Source organism: Ruditapes philippinarum, unplaced genomic scaffold (assembly GCF_026571515.1).
Source record: "Ruditapes philippinarum isolate M1 unplaced genomic scaffold, ASM2657151v2 ctg2964_1_1_1_1, whole genome shotgun sequence".
Lineage (NCBI taxonomy): Eukaryota > Metazoa > Mollusca > Bivalvia > Venerida > Veneridae > Ruditapes > Ruditapes philippinarum.
This window is the reverse complement of record NW_026852339.1, coordinates 26,641-48,865: the sequence shown is the minus strand read 5'-3', so window position 1 is coordinate 48,865 and position 22,225 is coordinate 26,641. Positions and strand designations below refer to the sequence as shown.

The 22,225-nt window shown below is 33.6% G+C and overlaps 2 protein-coding genes across 2 annotated transcripts; one reads left to right on the top strand and one right to left on the bottom strand.

Moving 5' to 3' along the window:
- Nucleotides 1–329: 329 nt before the first annotated feature.
- Nucleotides 330–21,760, bottom strand: LOC132757294 (protein arginine N-methyltransferase 7-like). The gene is made up of 13 exons (XM_060748543.1): nucleotides 21,554–21,760; nucleotides 18,186–18,222; nucleotides 17,537–17,686; nucleotides 16,917–17,025; nucleotides 15,668–15,780; nucleotides 14,946–15,175; nucleotides 14,224–14,407; nucleotides 13,622–13,752; nucleotides 12,565–12,691; nucleotides 10,739–10,957; nucleotides 6,571–6,807; nucleotides 2,425–2,585; nucleotides 330–1,764 (listed from the first exon to the last, which is right to left on the bottom strand). Exons 1-13 carry the CDS (start codon nucleotides 21,691–21,693, stop codon nucleotides 1,506–1,508), a joined length of 2,097 nt encoding a protein of 698 aa, XP_060604526.1. The 5' UTR covers nucleotides 21,694–21,760; the 3' UTR covers nucleotides 330–1,505.
- LOC132757284 (tigger transposable element-derived protein 4-like) lies at nucleotides 3,489–6,188 on the top strand. The gene is made up of 4 exons (XM_060748534.1): nucleotides 3,489–3,850; nucleotides 4,060–4,525; nucleotides 4,794–4,967; nucleotides 5,303–6,188. Exons 1-4 carry the CDS (start codon nucleotides 3,507–3,509, stop codon nucleotides 5,855–5,857), a joined length of 1,539 nt encoding a protein of 512 aa, XP_060604517.1. The 5' UTR covers nucleotides 3,489–3,506; the 3' UTR covers nucleotides 5,858–6,188.
- Nucleotides 21,761–22,225: the final 465 nt, after the last annotated feature.

Below are 22,225 nucleotides of genomic sequence, written 5' to 3'. Positions count from 1 at the left end.
GAATATAACATTCTAATCTATTTATTACATATATATAAAATAGGAAGATAAACTATTAAAAATTGTCATTTTACATTTAAACGCTTATAGTGTAACGCTCACAACACTTTATTCATCTTTAGCACATATGACCACAAGTTAAAGTGTTATTTTACTAGTGTAATTACGTTTATTAAATGGCTCTATCACACTCCACGGTTTATGTGATAAAATGAATTTTTGTTCAACTGATTACTGAATTCATTTTAAACACAGGGGAAATCTACCTATTGTCTATAGCAGACAGAAGCTAAATTTGGACCCAAAATAAGTCATTAAAAACACAAAAGCTGTCTATATAGTTTATTAAAAAGAAGGTTGACACTTATCACAAACAACAGCATTTAGCAACACTAAGGGAAAAGCTGTAAATATACACGAAAAAGGATTTATAAAACAAATTATCAGCAAACAATAAAAGTGAAAACAATTTTTGTAAGTTTAAGCACATTTATCCAAAAACTGGATGTTTTTATACTATAACAATGGACTGTCTAGCAATGACTGTCTGTGTGCGAACTTTTAACCATGAACTGCCTGTTTGAAGTCTTAACCATGGTCTGTTTGTTTTTAAACTTTAACCATTGCCTATCTGTTTTTAAAGGTCTTTTTTTAACTTTAACTATGGCCTGTCTTTTTTTTAATTTTAACAATTGCCTGTTGTTTTTTTTTTAACTTTAACCATGGCCTGTCTGTTTTTTAACTTTAACCATGACCTGCCTTTTTTAAATTTTAACCATTGCCTGTTTTTTTTTTTTTAACTTTAACCATGGCCTGTAAGTTTTTTAACTTTAACCATGGCCTGTCTTTTAATGTTAACCATGGCCTGTCAGTTTTTAAACTTTTACCATGGCCTGTCCGTTTTTTAACTTTAACCATGATCTGCCTTTTTTAAATTTTAACCATTGCCTGTTTGTTTTTTTAACTTTAACCATGGCCTGTAAGTTTTTTTTAAACTTTAACCATGGCCTGTCTTTTTTTAAACTTAACCATGGCCTGTCTTTTAACTTTAACCATGCCTGTCAGTTTTTAAACTTTGACCATGACCTGTCTGTTTTTTAACTTTAACCATGACCTGCCTGTTTTTAACCTTAACCACATGTGGCCTGTTTGTTTTTAATCTTTAACCATGAACTGTCTGTTTTTAAACTTAAACCATGGCTGTCTGTTTTTTAATTTTAATCATGAACTGCCTGTTTTTAGACTTTAACCATTAACAGCCTGTTTTTAGACTTTAACCATGGACTGCCTCTTTTTAAACTTTAACCATGAACTGCCTCTTTTTCAACCTTTAGCCATGAACTGCTTAACAATGGACTACCTGTGTATGAACTCAGACCAGCTGCCTGTTTTTAACCTTATTCATGGAATAACTATTTTTAAACTTCCTATTTTCCTTCCACATACATGTATGATGCACTTAACAGTAAGTTGAATTACTTTGTGCTATTAAAAACAATCTGTTTTTACAACCATTTCGGAGAAAACTTAAAGTCCAATTTTCCTTCTTTCGGTATAAAGTCCACCTTTACATCTATTGCACTACTTTCAGAACTACACCTTGTTTTCTGGTTGTTATAAAACAAATGGACACCTTGTTTTGAATGATAGTCCCATACAACTTTTTCTCCAATTTTGATTGGCTGTTTTGGTCCTGTTGTGATCACATGACTATTTCCAAAATCAAACTCCACCCACATGGCAACGCCATTGCATGGTTCTTTGCTGTAAAATATTAACAAATATCATAACAAATACCATTAAGCTTTATGAGCATGTAAACAAAACCTGTTTGAGAGACCCATGGCAATACCCAAGAATATTCTCAATTTAAGTATTGTATTACACTCAAATTATTCTTGAATAGTTATGAATTTTCATTGTTTAAACATTATTTATTTAAGCTTGTTTTGAGAATAGAGCTTGAACCTACTTTTAAGTTCAATTCCTGAAACTTACAAGTGACGCTTTTAGTTTAAATTTGATTGCGAAAACAAGTTCATGTAACTTATATCAATAGTTCGCTTCCTGGAATTAACCAGTACTGGTGTCATATGAAGAAACATGGTCGTGACCCAAGTAGGGCTTAAACCATGATCCCTTGGTTGATAGGCAGACACCTTAACCACAAGGCCACTGCTCCCCAGTAACGCTTATGCATTAGTGCCTGTAATGGTTGCATGTCATTCGCTTTTTTGGCAACCAAGAGATCTAAATAAATTTGTCAAAAAGCTAAAAATTTGTCCAAAGGACATGGCTTTCTGGACATTTAACTGTTTGGTCAGTCTAAGGATGGACATTGGGAAAAACTACACGCACCCCACCACTAAGCCATGGCATAAAAAACAGACAAGAAAGAATGTTTTAGTATCAAACAAAACTAACCTTGCAACATTAAGACAAATACACCTGTCTTCAGGTAATGTGTCAGTCATTGACTTAGTAAAGTCTATGTTTAACACTTGTTGCTGATTACCGGCTGCTGTACAAGGATACTCCCACAGTGGATGCGGTTCTACATTCTCATCTACTTCCTCTGAGCTTTTCTGAAATAAATAAACAGTCATTTGCATAAACAAACAGTCATGTGCATAAACAAAAGTCATGTGCATTAACAAACAGTCATGTGCAAAACAAACAGTCATGTGCAAAACAGTCATGTGCAAACAAACAGTCATGTGCTTAAACAAACAGTCATGTGCATAAACAAACAGTCATGTGCCTAAACAAACCAGTCATGTACATAAACAAACAGTCATGTGCATAAACAAACAGTCATGTGCAGTCTTTATTACAAATGTACATGTATTGATACTTTTATCACCAAGGCAACAAAAGCTGTGAGATTTATCTTTAAAATAATCTTTTTAGCCAATTCTCTCTAACTTTTTATAATACTACAGTAAACTTCACAAAAATTTTTGGCCCGAATTTTGCCCTTCTTTATTTAATATAAAAAATTACGGTTACAGCGAACACGGTTATAAGGAATTATCGCTTATAAGGAACTAATTTTTTAGTCCCAATGCCATTAAAAGTACAGAAAAATACACTTTTATAACGAACTCCAAAATCGGCTGTCCGTAAACAGATCAGACATTTTCTACTTTCGTTTTCATCGACACAGATTAAAACTTGGCCGAATGTACCGTTTATTGTTGTATGCAGTTCAACACAGTTATGAAAATAAATTTGTATAGCAATACGTAATAGGTATTTTTAGCATGAGTTCTTGTCACCAAAATAAAACGATTATCCAATTTATCCTATTACTTTTTTTCTTTAAAATTATTGCCCGAGGAAAATAATTATGATTATTTGCAATCGGTTTTCAACATAAAAACGCATGCTATTTCTTGAGTAAAATCCATTGAAAAGTACGCTTGGTTGAATAAAAAGAGATCTGCATCTATCTTGAGTAAAAGTCACCCATAAAATATATATCGAAAGCTTGTTTATTCTTTATAATGGAAAGAAAACGAAAAGCGCTGAGTTTAGAAACAAAATATGATATTTTACGAGAAATTGAAAAAGGCAGGAAAACTAAGACTGAAATAGCAAAGGATTTTCAAATTCCAAAAAGTACACTCTCGGGTATTGTGTCTAAAAAGGAAATCATTCTACAGGAGTATCAAACGTCAACATCCTCACCGAAACGGAAGCGACATCGTTCCGGAAAATACGATGATGTGGACTCGGCACTTTTTGAGTGGTTTAAAGGTGCCAGAGCCAGTAGCATGCCAATCAGCGGCATTATTCTTCAAAAGAAAGCTGATGACCTCGCTAAAAGTCTCGGCCATATGGACTTCAGGTATGTGAATTTCTTATTTATTTTGTCTTAGTGAAGTGATAAAAATGAAAAAAAAAAAATTAATTCAGAATCAGTTAATTATAAAGTAAAAATACACAATTCTAATTAGCATGCGTTTTGGAATTTTAAAATCCCTTGCTATTTCAGTTGTACGGGCTAAAATAGACATATTTAATGGAAATGTATTCGTTTGTTATTTTTATTTTAAGTGCTTCGGGAAGCTGGGTAGAACGTTTCAAGGGAAGGCACAACATTGTTTCTCGTGCTATAAGTGGAGAGAGCGGAATCGTTGATTCATCGGTGACTGATGAATGGAAGGAGCGAACTTTGCCTGCCCTGCTGAAAGATTTCTCCCCTAAAAACATATTTAATGCTGATGAAACGGGGCTCTTCTACAAACTTATGCCATCATACTCTCTTAATGTCCGTGGTGAAACCTGCACTGGAGGAAAAAAAGGCAAAGAAAGATTAACGTTCTTAGTTGCTTGCAACATGGATGGATCGGAGAAGCTTAAACTCGTTGTTATTGGCCGATTTGCTAATCCCAGATGTTTTAAAGGTGTGAAGTCCTTACCTGTGACTTACCTTGCCAATAAACGGGCCTGGATGACAGGGAAACTTTTCTCTGACTGGGTGCTACAACTTGACAGAAAGTTTTCATCTCAATCGAGAAAGGTGAGATTTGCATTATATTTATAATAAGTTAATAAATCAACTCGTTTCAGTACGATCAATTTATTATAAAAGAATGACAACTTGTAAATTTAATTAATACAATGTATCTTAGCATATTGTGCTTTATATAAATTAAGCAACAGTAATGAGGATATTAGTTCAAGCCATTATGGAAAAGCTTTTGAAAAAATGTTTTAATCTGCTTTACAGTATTTTTTTCGGTATTAATAACACGTTATACTATTTGAATTCGATATATTTTTTACAGGTATTACTGATTGTGGACAACTGTGCTGCTCATCCTAAATTGACTGGGTTAAAGTCGATAACTTTGGCTTTTTTTCCGCCGAACACCACATCGGTTTTACAACCTTGTGACCAGGGCATTATTTACAACTTCAAATGTAAATACAGACAGCGTATGGTGGAACATATCATTGATGTAAGCAAATTGTAAACACCTATAACAATGCATCAATCAGTGCACTACAAAGCCTGTCTCCAGGAGGTGCGAATATCTTGGCAAACAATGTATAGAAATCGTATCATTATTAATGACCTTTTCAACAGATATTAAACACTGCTATTTTTTGACATCTATTAATTGACAAATACAAACTGATACAAATTTTTTTAAGTAAAGTTTGTTTACATCTAAAAGAAATTACTCTCTATTTATATTGGTAATACAGTATCTTATTTCATACAGCTACATAAAATATCTTTAAATGGGAACAATGAAAACATATCTCATAATAGCGCTTTCTTTTACTTCAGTCATACGATAGAAAGAAAGAGCCGGGCATCAACGTGCTTGTAGCCATAAGATACGCATTTGCAGCATGGAGAGATGTTTCACCAACTGTTATTATGAAATGCTTTAGAAAATCTGGGTTCATCGCAGAAGAGGAAACCATGGACGATGATGACGACATGCCACTCGCACAAATGATAGAAAATATGAGAGATGAAATTCCCCTTGCTCGTCTGCGGACAATAACAAACACAGACACTTCATTTAATGATATCTTGCCTGCAGAGGAAAATGAAACAATAACTGAGGCAAAAAATGATTCTGATATTGTAGCTGATATATTAGGAACAAATAATGACGATGACTGTCAATCATCCGAAGACGAGAGCTATTTAGATGATCTGCCGGTTGTGTCAAAAAATGAAGCTATTGATTGTTTGCACAAGATTAGAACATACTTTGAGTCCAATGCACATGTTGAAGAAACAGTTTTTAAAAAAATATTGGATATTGAATTTAACTTGAAGAGTTGTAAACATTCCCAAACTAAAATTAGCGACTTCTTCTCAGCAAAGTGATTTTTTGTGCATGATATTCTATTGTTAATAAATAACAATATTGCATATATGGTACATATAATATAATTATGTTATAAATATATTTATATATAAAAATATATTAAAAAGAAACAACACTGCAATTATTCCTTTTTTCTTTATTGAAACAATATAAGGGAGACAACAATGACGAACCAAGAGTTATTTCTCTTAATCAAATGCTCTTCAAAATGGAGGATAATGGTAAACAATTAGTTCGTTATATGTAAAACTGTTCGCTATAAAAACTTCTGATATAAGGAACTAATTCGCTATATGCTTACAAGGAACTCCGGATATAAGGAACATATTTTGAATGTCCCGATGAGTTCGCTATAAGCGGAGTTTACTGTTTACTGTATAAGGATCTTACATCGGCTGCCACTACAGCAAAGAATATCTAGCTAGAGTAACTGTTTACAGCAGTAACAGGTTTTTCTAGCACCAGCATAATCCTATCTGATATGCAAGAATTCTATTTCTGTCACCAAAGGAACAAAATTTGTTACTTTTATTTTAAAAATGATTTTTCTAGCTGAGTATCTTTTACTCACTCTCAAACAAGAAGCATTTAATTTAATTTTATTATTGTGAAAACATATAAGTAGCTATAGAAAGCTTACTCTGAAATTGTTATAATTTCAGTTAAGAAAGATTTGCATGCATTTATCCATCTATGAAAAACTAGAATTTACCTGAATAATCTTATCAAATTCTTGTATGTTAAAGCCCTCACAAATTCCAACATCTGCCCGGATCTTCCATAAATCTACATAATTTACAGCTATGGCATATATTGTCATTTTCCCTGGTAACACTTTACATTGGTCTGACAAATGGTTCCCGAACTGCTGACTTAGGTACCAGTAACACATATTATCCCATGGAAGAAGAGATGATTGAAATACTGGTTCCCCTATTATAATGTCAATCTGAAATGAAAAGAATAGGTATGCCAGGTACCAAAAACACAAATTATCTCTTGAAAGAAGATAAGATTGAAATACTGGTTCCCCTATATGTCAATATGAATTCTAACACTTACGTGATTTTGTCACTATAGACAAAGAAGGAAAAACACTGGTGTTAAACTGCCAATAAACACCTGTTAGGGACTACTTGTATATGCGCTGTTATGTTTTCACCCTCGATTGTATAGTTTACAAAGCATTTTAAAGCAACAATTAAAAGCATTTTTATTTAAATTTTCATTTCGTATAATGTTTTCTCTTCATACAATACCGAAATAATATCTCACATACACTAACGCCACATATTAGATCCATATCAGCTAATAAATATTTTGACAACACGGCGCCAATCCGTAAGCAGCGTAATGACGTCATCCTAAGTAAACAACTCATTCATAAACAAGCTGACGTTATTTCATACATACAAGAATGATAAATGCGGCACTGATGTAAACACAATACGACGTAAGTTTTTAATGTTGAAAACTTGATAAAATAACGTGTTTTTTCTTATTATTTCTTTTGTTTAATAATTTCTCTATCTTCGCAACAGTAGGATGCGAAAATCGAACAGCGTTATACGAAAATCGGCACCGGAAGTTATTTCCGCTTGAAAAATAACATTAGTGATTTTCCTTATTTCATCGTGTTAGAATCGAAATAAGATCGGCCTGAGAGGTGTATATCGGCTATTTAACACCGGTTTTGTCGTTTTGATACGACAAAATTAACCACTCAGGCCTACGGCCTTCGTGGTCAATTCCTACGCATCAAAACTCCAAACCGGTGTTAAATAGCCGATATACACCTCTCAGGCCGATGTTATTTCTTAAATGAAAAGAACAGATAACAGTCAAATACCAGAAACAGACTATCCAAAGGCATAATAGAAGATTGAACGAATCATGTACATGTATCATAACACTTACCAACAATATCCTTATACAATTCTTTTGTGGTTTTTTTTCATGTATGATACTGAATACTATCAACATAATTATTTATTATATTATTACAGATCTTCCATTACAGAACAATTCATTTCAAGTTATAAATGTATTGACTTTCACTTATATACTTACCATATAATTTTGGATGGGCATAATGCCACTTAACCCATTACTTCATATACACGCCTTTTAACGCCTTTTTCACCCCCCCCCCCTTTTGTTGTCTCAAATGATGAAAAAATGCCTTATTTAGGCCCCAAACACTTGTTTTTGTTTGAGAAATGGTGTTAAAAAAAGTGACCTCTTTTTCGGCGCGGCCCCCCAACCAAAAGATACATCAGGGGGTTGCCAGAAGGGGGATGTGCCCCCTTCTGTTTTGGGGGTTTGAAGGGGGGCGGAGTCCCCCTCATCGCCAAGAAAAATTTTGGACTTGTGAGAGGCTGTAAATGACCCCAGATTGATCATAAGGTAACGTGTAACCAACGCTGAAAAGCATTTGACTCTATCTCAATCCATTGAGAAAGTGCAGCACTTTGAAATCAATTTTGATGGAAAAAATCAACTCAAAATAGTGATTTTTGGCAATTTTGAGATGTCCCCTCGTTGCCATGGTAACAGAAAATTAAGCCTGAGCATGTTGTTTCAAGTGCAATGGTCCAGTCAACATTTGTGCCAAGTTTGATTAGTGTTGAAGCAGTTTTTATAGTATTATAGCAATTTGAACTTGTAACGGGAGACTTTTCAATGAAAACAGCCATTTTTCACAAAATGCTCATGAAGTAATGGGTTAATGAAAAAAATAAAAAAATCTACAAAACAACAATTTTTCTTCAAATTTATATGACAGGCCATGTTTAAACATGAAAAAACGCGATTTAGGGTAATTTCAAGTATTTTCATCATTTTCAGTTAAAACCCATTACTTCATATACATGCCTTTTAACGCCTTTTTCACCCCCCCCCCCCTTTTGTTGTCTCAAATGATGAAAAAATGCCTTATTTAGGCCCCAAACACTTGTTTTTGTTTGAGAAATGGTGTTAAAAAAAGTGACCTCTTTTTCGGCGCGGCCCCCCAACCAAAAGATACATCAGGGGGTTGCCAGAAGGGGGATGTGCCCCCTTCTGTTTTGGGGTTTGAAGGGGGGCGGAGTCCCCCTCATCGCCAAGAAAAATTTTGGACTTGTGAGAGGCTGTAAATGACCCCAGATTGATCATAAGGTAACGTGTAACCAACGCTGAAAAGCATTTGACTCTATCTCAATCCATTGAGAAAGTGCAGCACTTTGAAATCAATTTTGATGGAAAAAATCAACTCAAAATAGTGATTTTTGGCAATTTTGAGATGTCCCCTCGTTGCCATGGTAACAGAAAATTTAAGCCTGAGCATGTTGTTTCAAGTGCAATGGTCCAGTCAACATTTGTGCCAAGTTTGATTAGTGTTGAAGCAGTTTTTATAGTATTATAGCAATTTGAACTTGTAACGGGAGACTTTTCAATGAAAACAGCCATTTTTCACAAAATGCTCATGAAGTAATGGGTTAAATATGAAATACACCTATCAATATTGTCATTTCATCGGGTTTTTTTTGGTTTTTTGCCTTATTTTATAGCTGAAATTCGGTCATATTCCCCATTGAAAATAGTATATTATTTTCCCAATCCAAAGGAAAAAATTCCCAATTGAATGTTAAAAAATAACAAGAAATGTGTCCATAGGACACGGATGCCCCCACACGCCACTGTTCTGTCAATCTTATGACTCTAGGTCAAATATTTTTTGCACTACATGTGCCACAAGTTGAAAACTAAAAATCAACAAAGGGCCATAATTCTGTTAAATTTGGTCGCAGCAAAAATTTCTTCCTTTACTACCATCTACACATTAAGGTTGTTAATCCCTGGAAGTTTAAGCAAAATCTGCCATCCGGTTTAAGAGGAGTTGCGTTCACAAAATTTCTACATAGTATATAGTGAAAAAATCAACAAAGGGCCATAATTCTGTTAAATTTGGTTGCAGCAAAAATTCCTTTCTTTACTACCATCTACACATTTACTACCATCTACACATTAAGGTTGTTCATCCCTGGAAGTCTAAGCAAAATCTGCCATCCGGTTTAAGAGGAGTTGCATTCACAAAATTTCTACATAGTATATAGTGAAAAAATCAACAAAGGACCATAATTCTGTAAAATTTGGTCGCAGCAAAAATTCCTTCCTTTACTACCATCTACACCTGTAGGTTGTTCATCCCTGTAAGTTTAAGCAAAATCTGCCATCCGGTTTAAGAGGAGTTGCGTTCACAAAATTTCTACATAGTATATAGTGAAAAAATCAACAAAGGGCCATAATTCTCTTAAATTTGGTCGCAGCAAAAATTCTTTCCTTTACTACCATCTACACATTAAGGTTGTTCATCTCTGTAAGTTTAAGCAAAATCTGCCATCCGGTTTAAGAGGAGTTGCGTTCACAAAATTTCTACATAGTATCTAGTGAAAAAATCAACAAAGGGCCATAATTCTGTTAAATTTAGTCGCAGCAAAAATTCCTTCCTTTACTACCATCTACACATTAAGGTTGTTCATCCCTGTAAGTTTAAGCAAAATCTGCCATCCGGTTTAAGAGGAGTTGCGTTCACAAGATTTCGGGACGTACAGACGGACGGACGGACTGACGGACGGACGGACAAGTGCAACGCTATATGCTCCCACATTGTGGGGGCATAAAAATAATAACAAAATGTAAAATCCTTGAAAACAAGGCCTTCTTCACTGTTATGGTGCTTAAATGTATTAAGATGTTGTCCTAGACAGTGACTCTTTGCATTCATTTAATCACTGCATAATTTAATTCATGCATTTTTTCCCATTTTTTAACAAAACATCACTGAAATTCCCAATTCCATGGGTATGGGTCATGTTCCTGGAAAAAAAACCTGCATTTACCTTTTCTGGTATATCTGTTTCTCCTATATCTTCAGGTAATTTATCTAGAACAGTAACACTATCTTGTAGTTTGTTATGTTTTATGAACTCTTTAATCACCCGCTTACACATGTGGTTTGTTTCTATTGTGTAGACATGTTTTGCACCAAGTCGAGCGGCAATCAGTGGTAACAGACTGCCATCACTTATACACAGACAGGTGCTTTCTTCTGATATATTCTGAAAAAGGAAAAGAAATCTTTCCCATATATTCTAAAAAAGAAAAACAAAATTTTCTGATATATTCTGGAAAAGAAAAAAACTTTCTGATATATTCTGGAAAATAAACCATCTATTTCATTGAAATAATTATGATTCAGGTGGACCCTGTCAATAAGGATGGCAAAGTACACAATAGATAAAATAAGGAAAACAAGCAATAGTATTGCAAGCAATCCATAAGTCCCTTACCGGTTAGAACCCCATCAACATGCTGAAGGGCCATTGGCCATTCACTAGTGTTTCAATTTTTCTCTATTTTAAGTAAATTTGTTGGAAAAGTTCTTTAAAAGTGATCACAGGAAACAGTTTTTATGAACAGACAGACAGACGGACTGAAGGACACTCTAAAGTTAATATTTGAAACATCCCTGTTACCAAAATATAGCATTTTAAAAGCAAAATTCTTAAAGAGGAGATAACTCTTGAATTAAAGATGCAATTTCATAAAAAAAATTCAGCTCTTTTTGACTAATCACAAATATTGTTATATTTGCCATGTTTTAAGCCTATTTGTTGCCAAGGCAACTGATATTTTTTCAAAATAGGAAGAACAGATAAGACATGCATAATCTCAAGACTGCTATCTACCCATATGTCAAGTTTCATAAAAATATTTCCAGTACTTTTTGGGTTTTCACTGGATTTAGTTTATGTGTAAAATTTGCCATTTTTTCAGTCTATGTGTTATAGCAACCAGAATTTTCAACATAGGAAGAAAAGAAAAAGACGTGCATAATCTCAAGACATCCATCTACCCATATGTAAAGTTTCATAAAAATATTTCCAGTTCTTTTTGCGTTATCACTGGATCCAGTTTATGTGTAAAATTTGCCATATTTTCAACCTTTTTGTTGCCATAGCAACCAGAATTTTCATCATAGGAAGAAAAGAAAAAGACGTGCATAATTTCAAGACTGCCATCTACTCATATGTCAAGTTTCATAAAAATATTTCAAGTACTTTTTGCGTTATCGTGGGATCCAGTTTATGTGTAAAATTTGCCATATTTTCAGCCTATTTGTTGCCATAGCAACCAGAATTTTCAACATAGGAAGTAATGAAAAAGACGTGCATAATCTCCATACTGCCATCTATCCATATACCAAGTTTCATAAAAATATTTTCAGTACTTTTCAAGTTATCGCGGGATCCAGTTTTGTGGACGGACGGACGGACAGACGGACGGACAGAGGGTAAACCTAAAGTCCCCTCCGGTAAACCGGTAGGGGACTAAAAAGCTGTCATCAGGACTCTTCCATGGTTAATCAAACAATAAGCAGTGTACTCCACTTTCCAAGTGCTGAATAGTAAACTTCCTATTTTTTAGAAAAAGAGGTAATTTAGATTAAAGGTCACCTTGACCAAAAAATTGTTGTGGCAGATAGAACTTAAAAAACATACTAAGGCCATTAACAACTTCAACTCAAAGGCAAACTGTTACAATTTTTTTGTTTTTCTACATTCAAGTAAAACTATTGATCTAAGATTTCTGTTTAAGTAAAACTATTGATCTAAGATTTTTGTTTATTTGTCCCTATGCAACCTGCCCAGGTCTAAACATATACCTTTTTCAGGACGTCAATAAAGATTTTATTCCTGTCAGGATCATTAATCATGCCCATCCTTGTTCTTCCGTAGGAAATATGAGCGCCACATCTACATATAGGACGTTCCTCTGGACAATTTTCTTTTCTAAAAAAAAAAATAACAGGAATTTTTTAAGATCAAATAATTTTTTAAATCAAATATTGACAAATCTGCAGTTCATTTAAACTGAGTAAGATAGTTTCCACTATTCTTTGAAAAGTTGAGCTCAGAAGATGCAAATATGTTTAAGAATAATGAACTTACAAATAATGTTTAAAGAGCTCACTCAACCTTTCAGTTCAGAATACCTTTAACTATTCAATACTCAAATATATTTTCATATAATTATCTTGACCAAACACTGTAACTTCCTAACATGTTGTTCAACTTCCAAGTATCAAGAGGCATAAAACAGTGCACTTGACTATTATAAATACTGCAATAGGAAACAAGTGGCGTGACCGGAATACTTATAAGCCGAAGAAATGGCATGATTTTGTTAAATTCCATGACAGAGTTTTTTTCTGGACATCAGAATGATAGTCACTTACAAGTATTCAAAGCCTAAAAGCAATATCCTTACCTCAATGGGTATACAAAATAAGTGGAGTGGTACGAAAAACATAACCAAAATTTTAAGTCTAAAAAGGGGCATAACTTTGTCAAACTCCATGACAGACTTATGTCTTATTATTTGGAAGTGGGAATGATGGTCACAGACAAGTATTTAAAATTTCAGGCCAATACCTCATTGGGTATACAAAATATGCGGGGTGGTACAAAAACTTAACCTAAATTCTCAGTCGAAAAGGGGCAAAATCTTGTCAAAATCCATGACAGAGTTATAACCTCTTGTCTGAACATGGGGGTGATAGTAACTTACAAGTATTTAAAGTTTCAAAGCAATACCATATCATTAAGTGTGCTAGTCACAAGAACTTCTAGTCATTTTCTACATGTTATTAAAGAGCAACTTCTCCCTTAGTATTTGTCTAAAAAAATATATCATTTAAAAAAAAATAATTTCAATCTTACACAGTTTCCATGGCAACATCAAACCATAAACTGTACTCATCATGTTTACTTATGACCTTGACAATATCACCCTTGGCAACTGATAGCCTGCTGTATGGGTAATAGATAGCTTGCATCCAATGGTCCCTCCACTGTAAATAAAAATATTACTGTACAAACATTAGGAGAAAATATAGTTTTCCAACTTTTGAACCTAAACTCATTACCATGCACTTATGATATACAGCTTTTCCCTTAGCCCCCACTTTATTTGGTCATATTTGATAAAACACGAGTTTAAAGATTTTAATTGAATAGTGTATATACTATTTCTGCTTTACATTTTAGTATTGTATCATAAACATTTTTCATTTATCAAGTCTTTGTCAATCATAATTACAATAGTCAATCTTTTGAAATATATTACTAATTCAATTTCATCATGACAATGAGCATCAAGTCACTTTAATAATAAGATATACTTTTTATTAAAAGTCCCAAGATAAGATCATAGCAATAGCAAACAATAAGACAAGATAAAACCACCAAAGTCCCACACGAACCCACATCAGTTAGATGCAAGTGGTTTGAAGTCAATAAAGAATGATGTACATGCAACAAACCTGCATATCATTTGGTGTAGGATGGGCCCACCTTGGTGCGCAGCATAGGATAATTTCACTGTCAGGATCCATCTCCAGATCCCACCACATAAACACAGCATCTACCAACCCAGTGTTCAACATTGTACAATCTAGTATTGATGTGTTTTCAAATGGCAGTGATGTTTTTCCAGTAAAGTCAAACCTGAAAAATACATAAATTGCACACATTAGACTGACATACTTGTGCAACAGATCAGAACTATTTTACTTACCTTTTGTAAATAGCAAACTACAATTCATTCAAGTTTTACGGAACTTTTATTCAGGTTGGATTTTACATCGCACCAACACAATCAAGGTCATATGGCGACTTTCCAGCTTTACTGGTGGAGGAAGACTGCAGATGCCCCTCTTTGCGTTATTTCAGTTTTGAGTTACTATTAATACGACAAAAGCCAATAGACCTAAAAACCAAAATGCAGAAAATACTAAAAGATGCGGACAATTCTTCCATATATTATATACAAACATGTACAACACTATAACAGTTAAGAATTTTATCTTCTTTTGGACTTGGAATTTTGCTAAAACTTAATTCATTCAGATGCAAAATTTTCAGTTTGTAACAAAATACTTACATTACACATACATTGTAAATAGATATATTACACAGGAAACAAAAAATACTACTTAAATCATTCATTGCAGTTTCTTCACATAATGATATAGATTTCCTATACCTAAACACCCTCTTTGGTTCAGTAAGTACAGTGAACGTATCCATTGGCAACTGATCAAGTTGAAGGTCATGTAATGAAGGTGCTCCACCACAGTTGGAGATCTCATCAGGGGCAGTAACTCTGCTATCATTTACTACAATATCTTCAGCTTGATTCCATCTTCTAACCAGGTCAGAGGTGACTACTTGTACATAAAGATTGGCATAGGATGGGATCACTATACAGTCTTTCTGAAATAAAAAATAAATTCACTGAAATTTGCATGTCCACATTTAGCACATCTTCACATTTCCTGTGTCTATTAAACTTCACCTACCCTTTGGCAGACTAAGACACATAAAAAGTTAAAAATGTCAATACAAGAAAATTGCCATCAGAGGCAACTTCATGTATCTAAATTTCAAAATTTTAACAATCATGACTTGTATTTGTTACATTAATTGACACCCTGTAAACAAACAATATTGTATCATTTACATTTTCCCCCTTGTGGCTAAGGCGTTGCCTTTAAGGGTTGAGACATTGACTTCTAATCCCCTATGAATTAGTGGTGAGTGACAAATGACTGTTAGACCTTATGAAATTTTGCCTTGTTCCATGATCACACAAGCTACCCTAAATTACAAATCTAATGCTCTCCGCCTCCACCTAAGCAGGTGGACTTACGTGTAAATATGGCTCTAAAACTTATAAAATTATTGTCACTTTTTGTATATTTATACCTCTAACAACTCCTTGTGAGCATGAGTAAATGTTCCTATAGCCCCTTCACCAATCAGCTCTGTATCAAACACTTCTGTAACCAATATATTTGCTCTTCTAGGAAGGTCTTTACCTGTAAAATATTATTATGAAATACCACTTTGATTTTGATGAAAAACTAGCTCATCTGTGCAAGTCGTTTTTATGATTGTATGAAGGTTCTCACATGTAAAATACTTTTCTACTTGAAGATAATCTTGAATTTCCATCACTTGATTTTTACCCAAATTTTATCATATTCTCGGACATATCTCGATGGTTGGTCCACCTCCACCTAACTGACTTTCCTAGGTAACTAACTTGTTATTACCAATTTCTCTGAATGTGACCAACTACCATACTAATCCCTTTTGATATCTGAATCAGCAGCGAGACATGTGACCATAAGATTGCCTGAGATCAAATGTAACAGAGAAATTTCACCTTGTCCAACAATCGAACCAGTGACCCCTAGATTCATGCCTGTTACCTGCGATATATATTCTGTACATACTACATATAATAATATGTACAGAATATATACCATGGGTAACCAATGATATGTAGTATGGGTTCAAACCCTATCAGGGACAAGTCGTTGTTTCCTTGAGCAAGAAACTTTATACTAATTGCTCAGTACTGGTTGGTTCCAGGACTGGATTGGTGTGTCTATAAGCTGACAGCTTCCTACACAATCTTACTGAAATAAATTCTGTATAAACCAAACTTGTAAAACTAGTATCTCCATTTCTTATTTCATTGTTTCCTATCAAAATACGGTATTTCTGATATCTTAATATACCATAAAATCATCTTTAATGAATCTTACACTGGCTGCCATAATTATGTAATGGAGCATCACGCTTAAGGTTAATTGGATAAGGTAGCAACAAAGGTTTACAAATTACATGTACAGCTAATCACTTACCCTAGAGCCAGACATACCTATTATTGGTGCCAATAATGCTGTGTTTTTGTTTTGTTTTTGTTTTTTTGTTTGTTTCTTTTTTCGTGGGAGTGATACATTTTCATTTTTTCAAAAAAGCACAATTTCCTGTTAGTTGTATAAAAAATTTACAATTCATAACAGACAGTGACAGAATCATGTCATACCAAGAACACAACTCATCATTTACTTATGAGATGTAAAATGGTTGTAAAGTGCAGCCCAATCTGCGAGAAATATGCAATTATATGACAGACAAAAGTTAATTGTTGAAGTTTACATACCTTCTCCAACCACAAGATCTGTGGAACGTTTTGGAACTAGCTTAATCTTATCAGCAAACCCATTCTGCGCAATTATTTTGGAGGCACATTCAGCCATTGGTTTGAACGCCTGAAAAAAAGAATAATATTAATATGCATACCATAGAAATTAAAAGTTAGGCAAAAAAAAAAAATACATCTATAAGAAAAATGTAAAAATACAAGCTAATTTTTCCCAACTGTATAATAACCTGTATTCATTTTAATAAAGAAACAGAAAAACAGCAGTTCATGTTCATTAAATTATTATTAAATAATAGTTTTATACAGATACATAATTTACAAAACTTTATTTGCCTGATGTATAAATTTACATAATATTAACTTCAGTTAGAATTTTACATTGTTACATAAATAAAGTACATGTATACAAATGTATTTAGAGTTGATGATGTTTAAAGAGCCCTCCCATAAACATATATACATTACAACTATTAAACTGACCCTCCAGTAAAACCACATTGCATTGATCCATATAGATAGATGGCTTAGTAACAACCAAAGGATAATTTTCATCAGAGGTCCAATGAAATTCCATAGTAAATTTCATGCAAAGGTTACTAAGATAAACTTTAACATACCTCACATGCATGGACTGTGTCTGCACCAAGTTTTGCAGCCATCATAGACAATAAACCAGTCCCTGTTCCAATATCTAGTACATGTACAGCCTGGCCTTTCTGTCTCAACTTAGCAATTGCTATTTCTAGTCCTTTATAATACAACTGATTCTGTAAGGAAAGCAATAATCTTAAACAATATCATTTTACGGTCATGCTATTCATTAATTTTATTCATTTATGACACAGTGGTACAGTATCATTCAATAATTTAAGAAAATTTTAAGTTGGTCAGCCGAGTTAAGGGCCTTGTTAGAATGCTACGAAGTTTGTTTTATTTGGTTTTACGCAACACCAACACAATTTATGCCATATGGTGTGGGAACAGGAAAAGATTTTTACTAACCTCGGGTGTTACAAACTAAAAGCAACACCAGAGTCACATGGAACTAAAAGGGGAATAGATTCCAGAAAGTTTAAGTAATACAATTTGTTCATTATTTGGTACTACTTCTATTTTATGAAAAAAATCACTGAGCTTTACTGAGATTACTCACAATAAATATTAACATATGTTTAAACTACAACTATCTTATTCTTGTTTTAACAGTTTGGACAGTCTTATCAAATGCAATTTTAAAATAAACATCATTATGGCGTTGATACTTACCCTCTCAGTATCATGTAACATGTCAGCATAAGCAGATCTATAAGTAGAAAAATAAATCATGACTAGTCATTATCTTTTATTGCAATCAATGTAATGTATAATAATAGATTCGCAGTAGATTTAGACAAGAACAAGTTTGGTAAATTCACTTATGTGGCTATACCCTGGAATAGACTCCCGGGCTTAAACCAGGAGTATATATAAGGTTCCTCAGATCTGTTTTCTTAAGTGTATTATATCAATTAAATTAAATCAAGTTTTCTTCTGAAATATACATAGGGTTCTTATCTATGTTTATTACTGTTTATATCTTATACAGTAATGTACTACAAATATGGAATAAGCCCTGGGCTTTTTTTCACAGGTTGGGGAAGCAGCCCTGCCCTTAATTTTGGGGGAAATTTACATGGTATATTTGTAAAAGGGGAAGACAAAACTTGATGTAAATTCATTTTTTGCATGATTTTAAAGACTTTTTCTTTGAGGAAGCAGCCCTATAATGGACCCTGCTATAGAAGGGGGAAAAAAGCCCTGTAGCCTAATCCAGAATATAGTCTGTTTTTTTTCTTATTAAATATAAATAAAGAAATATATTTATTATAACTCATTTTTTTCATAGATCTATTTGTCTGTCTTTAGATTTTACTCCAGTGTTGTATTTTTTTTTAATTTTGGGGGAAGGGGGTTGGGTGCCCTTTAGAGGGGGAAAAATGCAAGAGAAGGGTGAACTTTATTTGTTTATTTATTTTATATTGTTTTCTTTCTGGTAGAAAAGGGGAGCAACTCTTCCAACACAAGTTTAAAAGCGTTGCTTTTTCTAAATATAAGGATCTAAAATATTGACGCGTTGCATGTTAAACTTGTTGGGACACCGGGAGTAGCTCCCCTTACCTACCTCAGTACCTGAGAATGATTTGTAAACAACCTTGCTTAACAGTAAATCTAACAGGCATAAAATATAACATTTTTCGGCAGTAAGGTGCAAAAAAAGAAAAGATATTCATTGAAGGCAAATTCAGGCTACCGTAATGATTTTTCTCACTTAATTGGGAAGAGGCCTTAGCCACTTGATTTTGGGAAAAATTATCTCTAAAATTGCTGATTTGGGAAGTAAAAAAGCAGGTTTAAATTCAGATTTTTGGGAAAACTGCGTGATTATAAAGAAAATTTCAGTTGGAAAGAGGCCTTTTATCGGAGTCGGTTTTGTATGAAGGAAAATCACTGGCGTATAGGTGGAAATTTCGGTTTTGAAGGGGGGGGGGGGAAAAACATACTATTTTGAGGGGGGAATCATGGGGCCGAATTTCGTAGAATATTTTGGTGAAAAAAAACACTGTTTAACTCCATCTACTATTTACTTGTTTTGCAATCTCCTGGAACAGACCCATTTGTTTATTACTGTTTATATGTCAGGGCATTTTTTCCTTCTATAACAGGGGCCGATGTTCGGCCCCTTCACAATTCGAAATTGCACTTTTTTTTCACAATGCGGCGGGAAAAAATTCACAATCTCAAAAGAGATTTCACAAAATATCAGGACTTCGACTTCGAATCTGTACTCCTTCTCAATTCATTGTTTACTTTCGGTAACACTTGATTTTTGCCAATTGCAAACACGTTTTAATCGAGTTAAATGTATTTGCGCATGTTTACCGGGTTGAAAATACCGGCTCAAAGCGGATTTTAGACTAGTCAGAAATTATAATCAAGCATTCATCGCGTGACATTTCCGGTTTCAATATGTCACGAAATGGGAAATACAATGCAAAACAAAAAACGCAAGAACAAAATTTCGGCATAAAAAACAAAAACTAGACAACCGGGCAGAAGTGCTACCACCAGATTCGGTTATTACAGAATCATGTCCTGTACCTTCGACCGCCATCATCGGTACAAATGATCGAATCCGATCATGGTAAAATAATGGTAAGAGCAGTTGAGAAACCTTGTCTTGTACCTTCGTCCCATGAAACGGGATCGTCACTATCGGAACAAATGACCGAATCAGATCATGGTGATAAAATAGGATAAAAAGGTGTAGAAAGGATACATACTCTCAGTCTCTGAACAGGACTACATGTATAATCAAATCATTGAAAATTTTCAAAAATGCAAAAGAAAGACACCTTAAACTTTGAAAAAGCATGTCAATCAAACAAAATAGAAGTCAATTCAAGTCTGAAAAAAAATGCAATTACTGTTTTCAATTTACAGGTTTTTTTCACAATTTCATGACGAATCGCGCTTTTTTTCACAAAATGAACAGGCCCAGGCCCCTTCACAATTTAGACAAAAAATGCCCTGTATGTCATACAGTAATATACAACAAATATGGAGTATATAAGCCTAATCCAGAATATTATAGTCTGCTTTTTTTTCTAAATATCAATAATCTAAAAAAATATATTATAACTCATTTTTTCATAGTTTTGTCTTTCTTTAGACTTAACTTCATCCACTATTTAATTGTTTACACAATATGGCATGGTAAGAGGAAAAAATCAAGAGAACCCTTGATATAGCCCGGGGTTCTATGATATCATGGTACTTAACGTTTATCAGAAAATATTTAAATATAAATTAAATATCATAAATGAATGAGATTTTTATTCCATCTTATAATTGAACCTTTTCCAGAAATGTTTGTCAAAAAAATTATTTCAAAAGAACCAATAAAAATGACATTTTTTAGAATATTTTCAATGTCTGCCATTTTGGGTATTTCAGAGGAGGTTACTACGGTATCAAGGTAATCCCAAAAAAAGCAAGAATGGAAAGATAGATGGGTCAAAACTTTCAAGTTAAGTTGTGAAAAACTTCCAACAGTTAACTTGCTATAAAATTAAAACTATATGAACAGACTATATGTCAGTATATGTGTTTATAACATATTTTAATTGACTGTGTAAAAACCATTAAGGGAAATGGTAGTCAAATATGAAGGTTTTATAAAATAGTTTTCTTGCCACAAATACATTCATTATTCACCAAATTAAATTTATTGGCAGATGAAAATGAATCTAGTGTGCAAGTTTTACAAATATTAGCATCATCATGTGTTGCTTTTACTAGCAGTCACAGAAAATTTAAATACCTTGATATCATAGAACCCTTGATATCATAGGAACCGAGTATAATTTGCATGGATGAAGGAGATAAACGGAAAAAGGGGCGTGTGAAATGCTGCATTCTGGCAAATCAACAACATGTAAAATGAAGGTAACTAGGTTTCTACAGGCAATACGTTTAATTTACATCTGCGTGCTTCAGCAAAATAAACAACTAAATAAAGGAACACAAAACTATTATCATTTCGATATTTCCGTATAAATTTCAACTGTACAATATCCGAACACTAGTACAGTTACCTAGCAATCTCTTGTTTGTAATCATAGTCGTCTTCCCTGAAATCCCATTCCATTTTCCCTGATATCCGATTAATCTTAGACACAAAAGTGCTCATTCTCAATCTTCTTGAACGAAAGATGTGTCTACAATTATTGATCATTGATAAACATATGCAATTTTCATCACATGGGCGCAGCCATTTTAAGGTTAAACACCCCTAAATATACAAAGGTTCAACGGTACTAAACGCAGATTTTCTATCATTCCGTTAGTTTTACATATGCCGAAATTCCATATGGCATTGGGGTGCCAGATGAGTCACGCGCTATACAATAGCACGTTTAGGAAGACACAATGAAGTTATAATTTCATACGTTGTTGTAAGAAAGTAGTTACGGGTATAATAATATAATTTTCCTTTTTTAGTTTTATAAAGGTAAACAATTTAAAATATGATGGGATAAGGTTATATGGATATGCAAGAAAAATATCTAACATGTGTTTTGGCTCGGGACGGATATACATTGTTTAAAACAAATGCCATCGACCCTAAACACATACGATTGTGCCATAAGTCATATTGCAATATTTATATATATGTGCAGATAAAATTAATTAATTAATTGAGTCCATCACAATAAACAAAATAAACAATAATAATAACAAAAATAATAATAAGAAGAAGATATGAA

What these genes read in the sequence shown, in the direction of transcription:
- LOC132757294 (XM_060748543.1), bottom strand. Translation starts at nt 21,693, where the DNA reads ATGATCAATAATTGTAGACACATCTTTCGTTCAAGAAGATTGAGAATG. An exon ending in TACAAACAAGAGATTGCTAG is followed by an intron (nt 18,223 to 21,553) that starts GTAACTGTACTA and finishes TTCTACTTATAG; the next exon opens with ATCTGCTTATGCTGACATGT. An exon ending in ATTTGTCTTAATGTTGCAAG is followed by an intron (nt 1,765 to 2,424) that starts GTTAGTTTTGTT and finishes AATATTTTACAG; the next exon opens with CAAAGAACCATGCAATGGCG.
- LOC132757284 (XM_060748534.1), top strand. Translation starts at nt 3,507, where the DNA reads ATGGAAAGAAAACGAAAAGCGCTGAGTTTAGAAACAAAATATGATATT. An exon ending in TTTCATCTCAATCGAGAAAG is followed by an intron (nt 4,526 to 4,793) that starts GTGAGATTTGCA and finishes TATTTTTTACAG; the next exon opens with GTATTACTGATTGTGGACAA. An exon ending in TGGTGGAACATATCATTGAT is followed by an intron (nt 4,968 to 5,302) that starts GTAAGCAAATTG and finishes CTTTTACTTCAG; the next exon opens with TCATACGATAGAAAGAAAGA.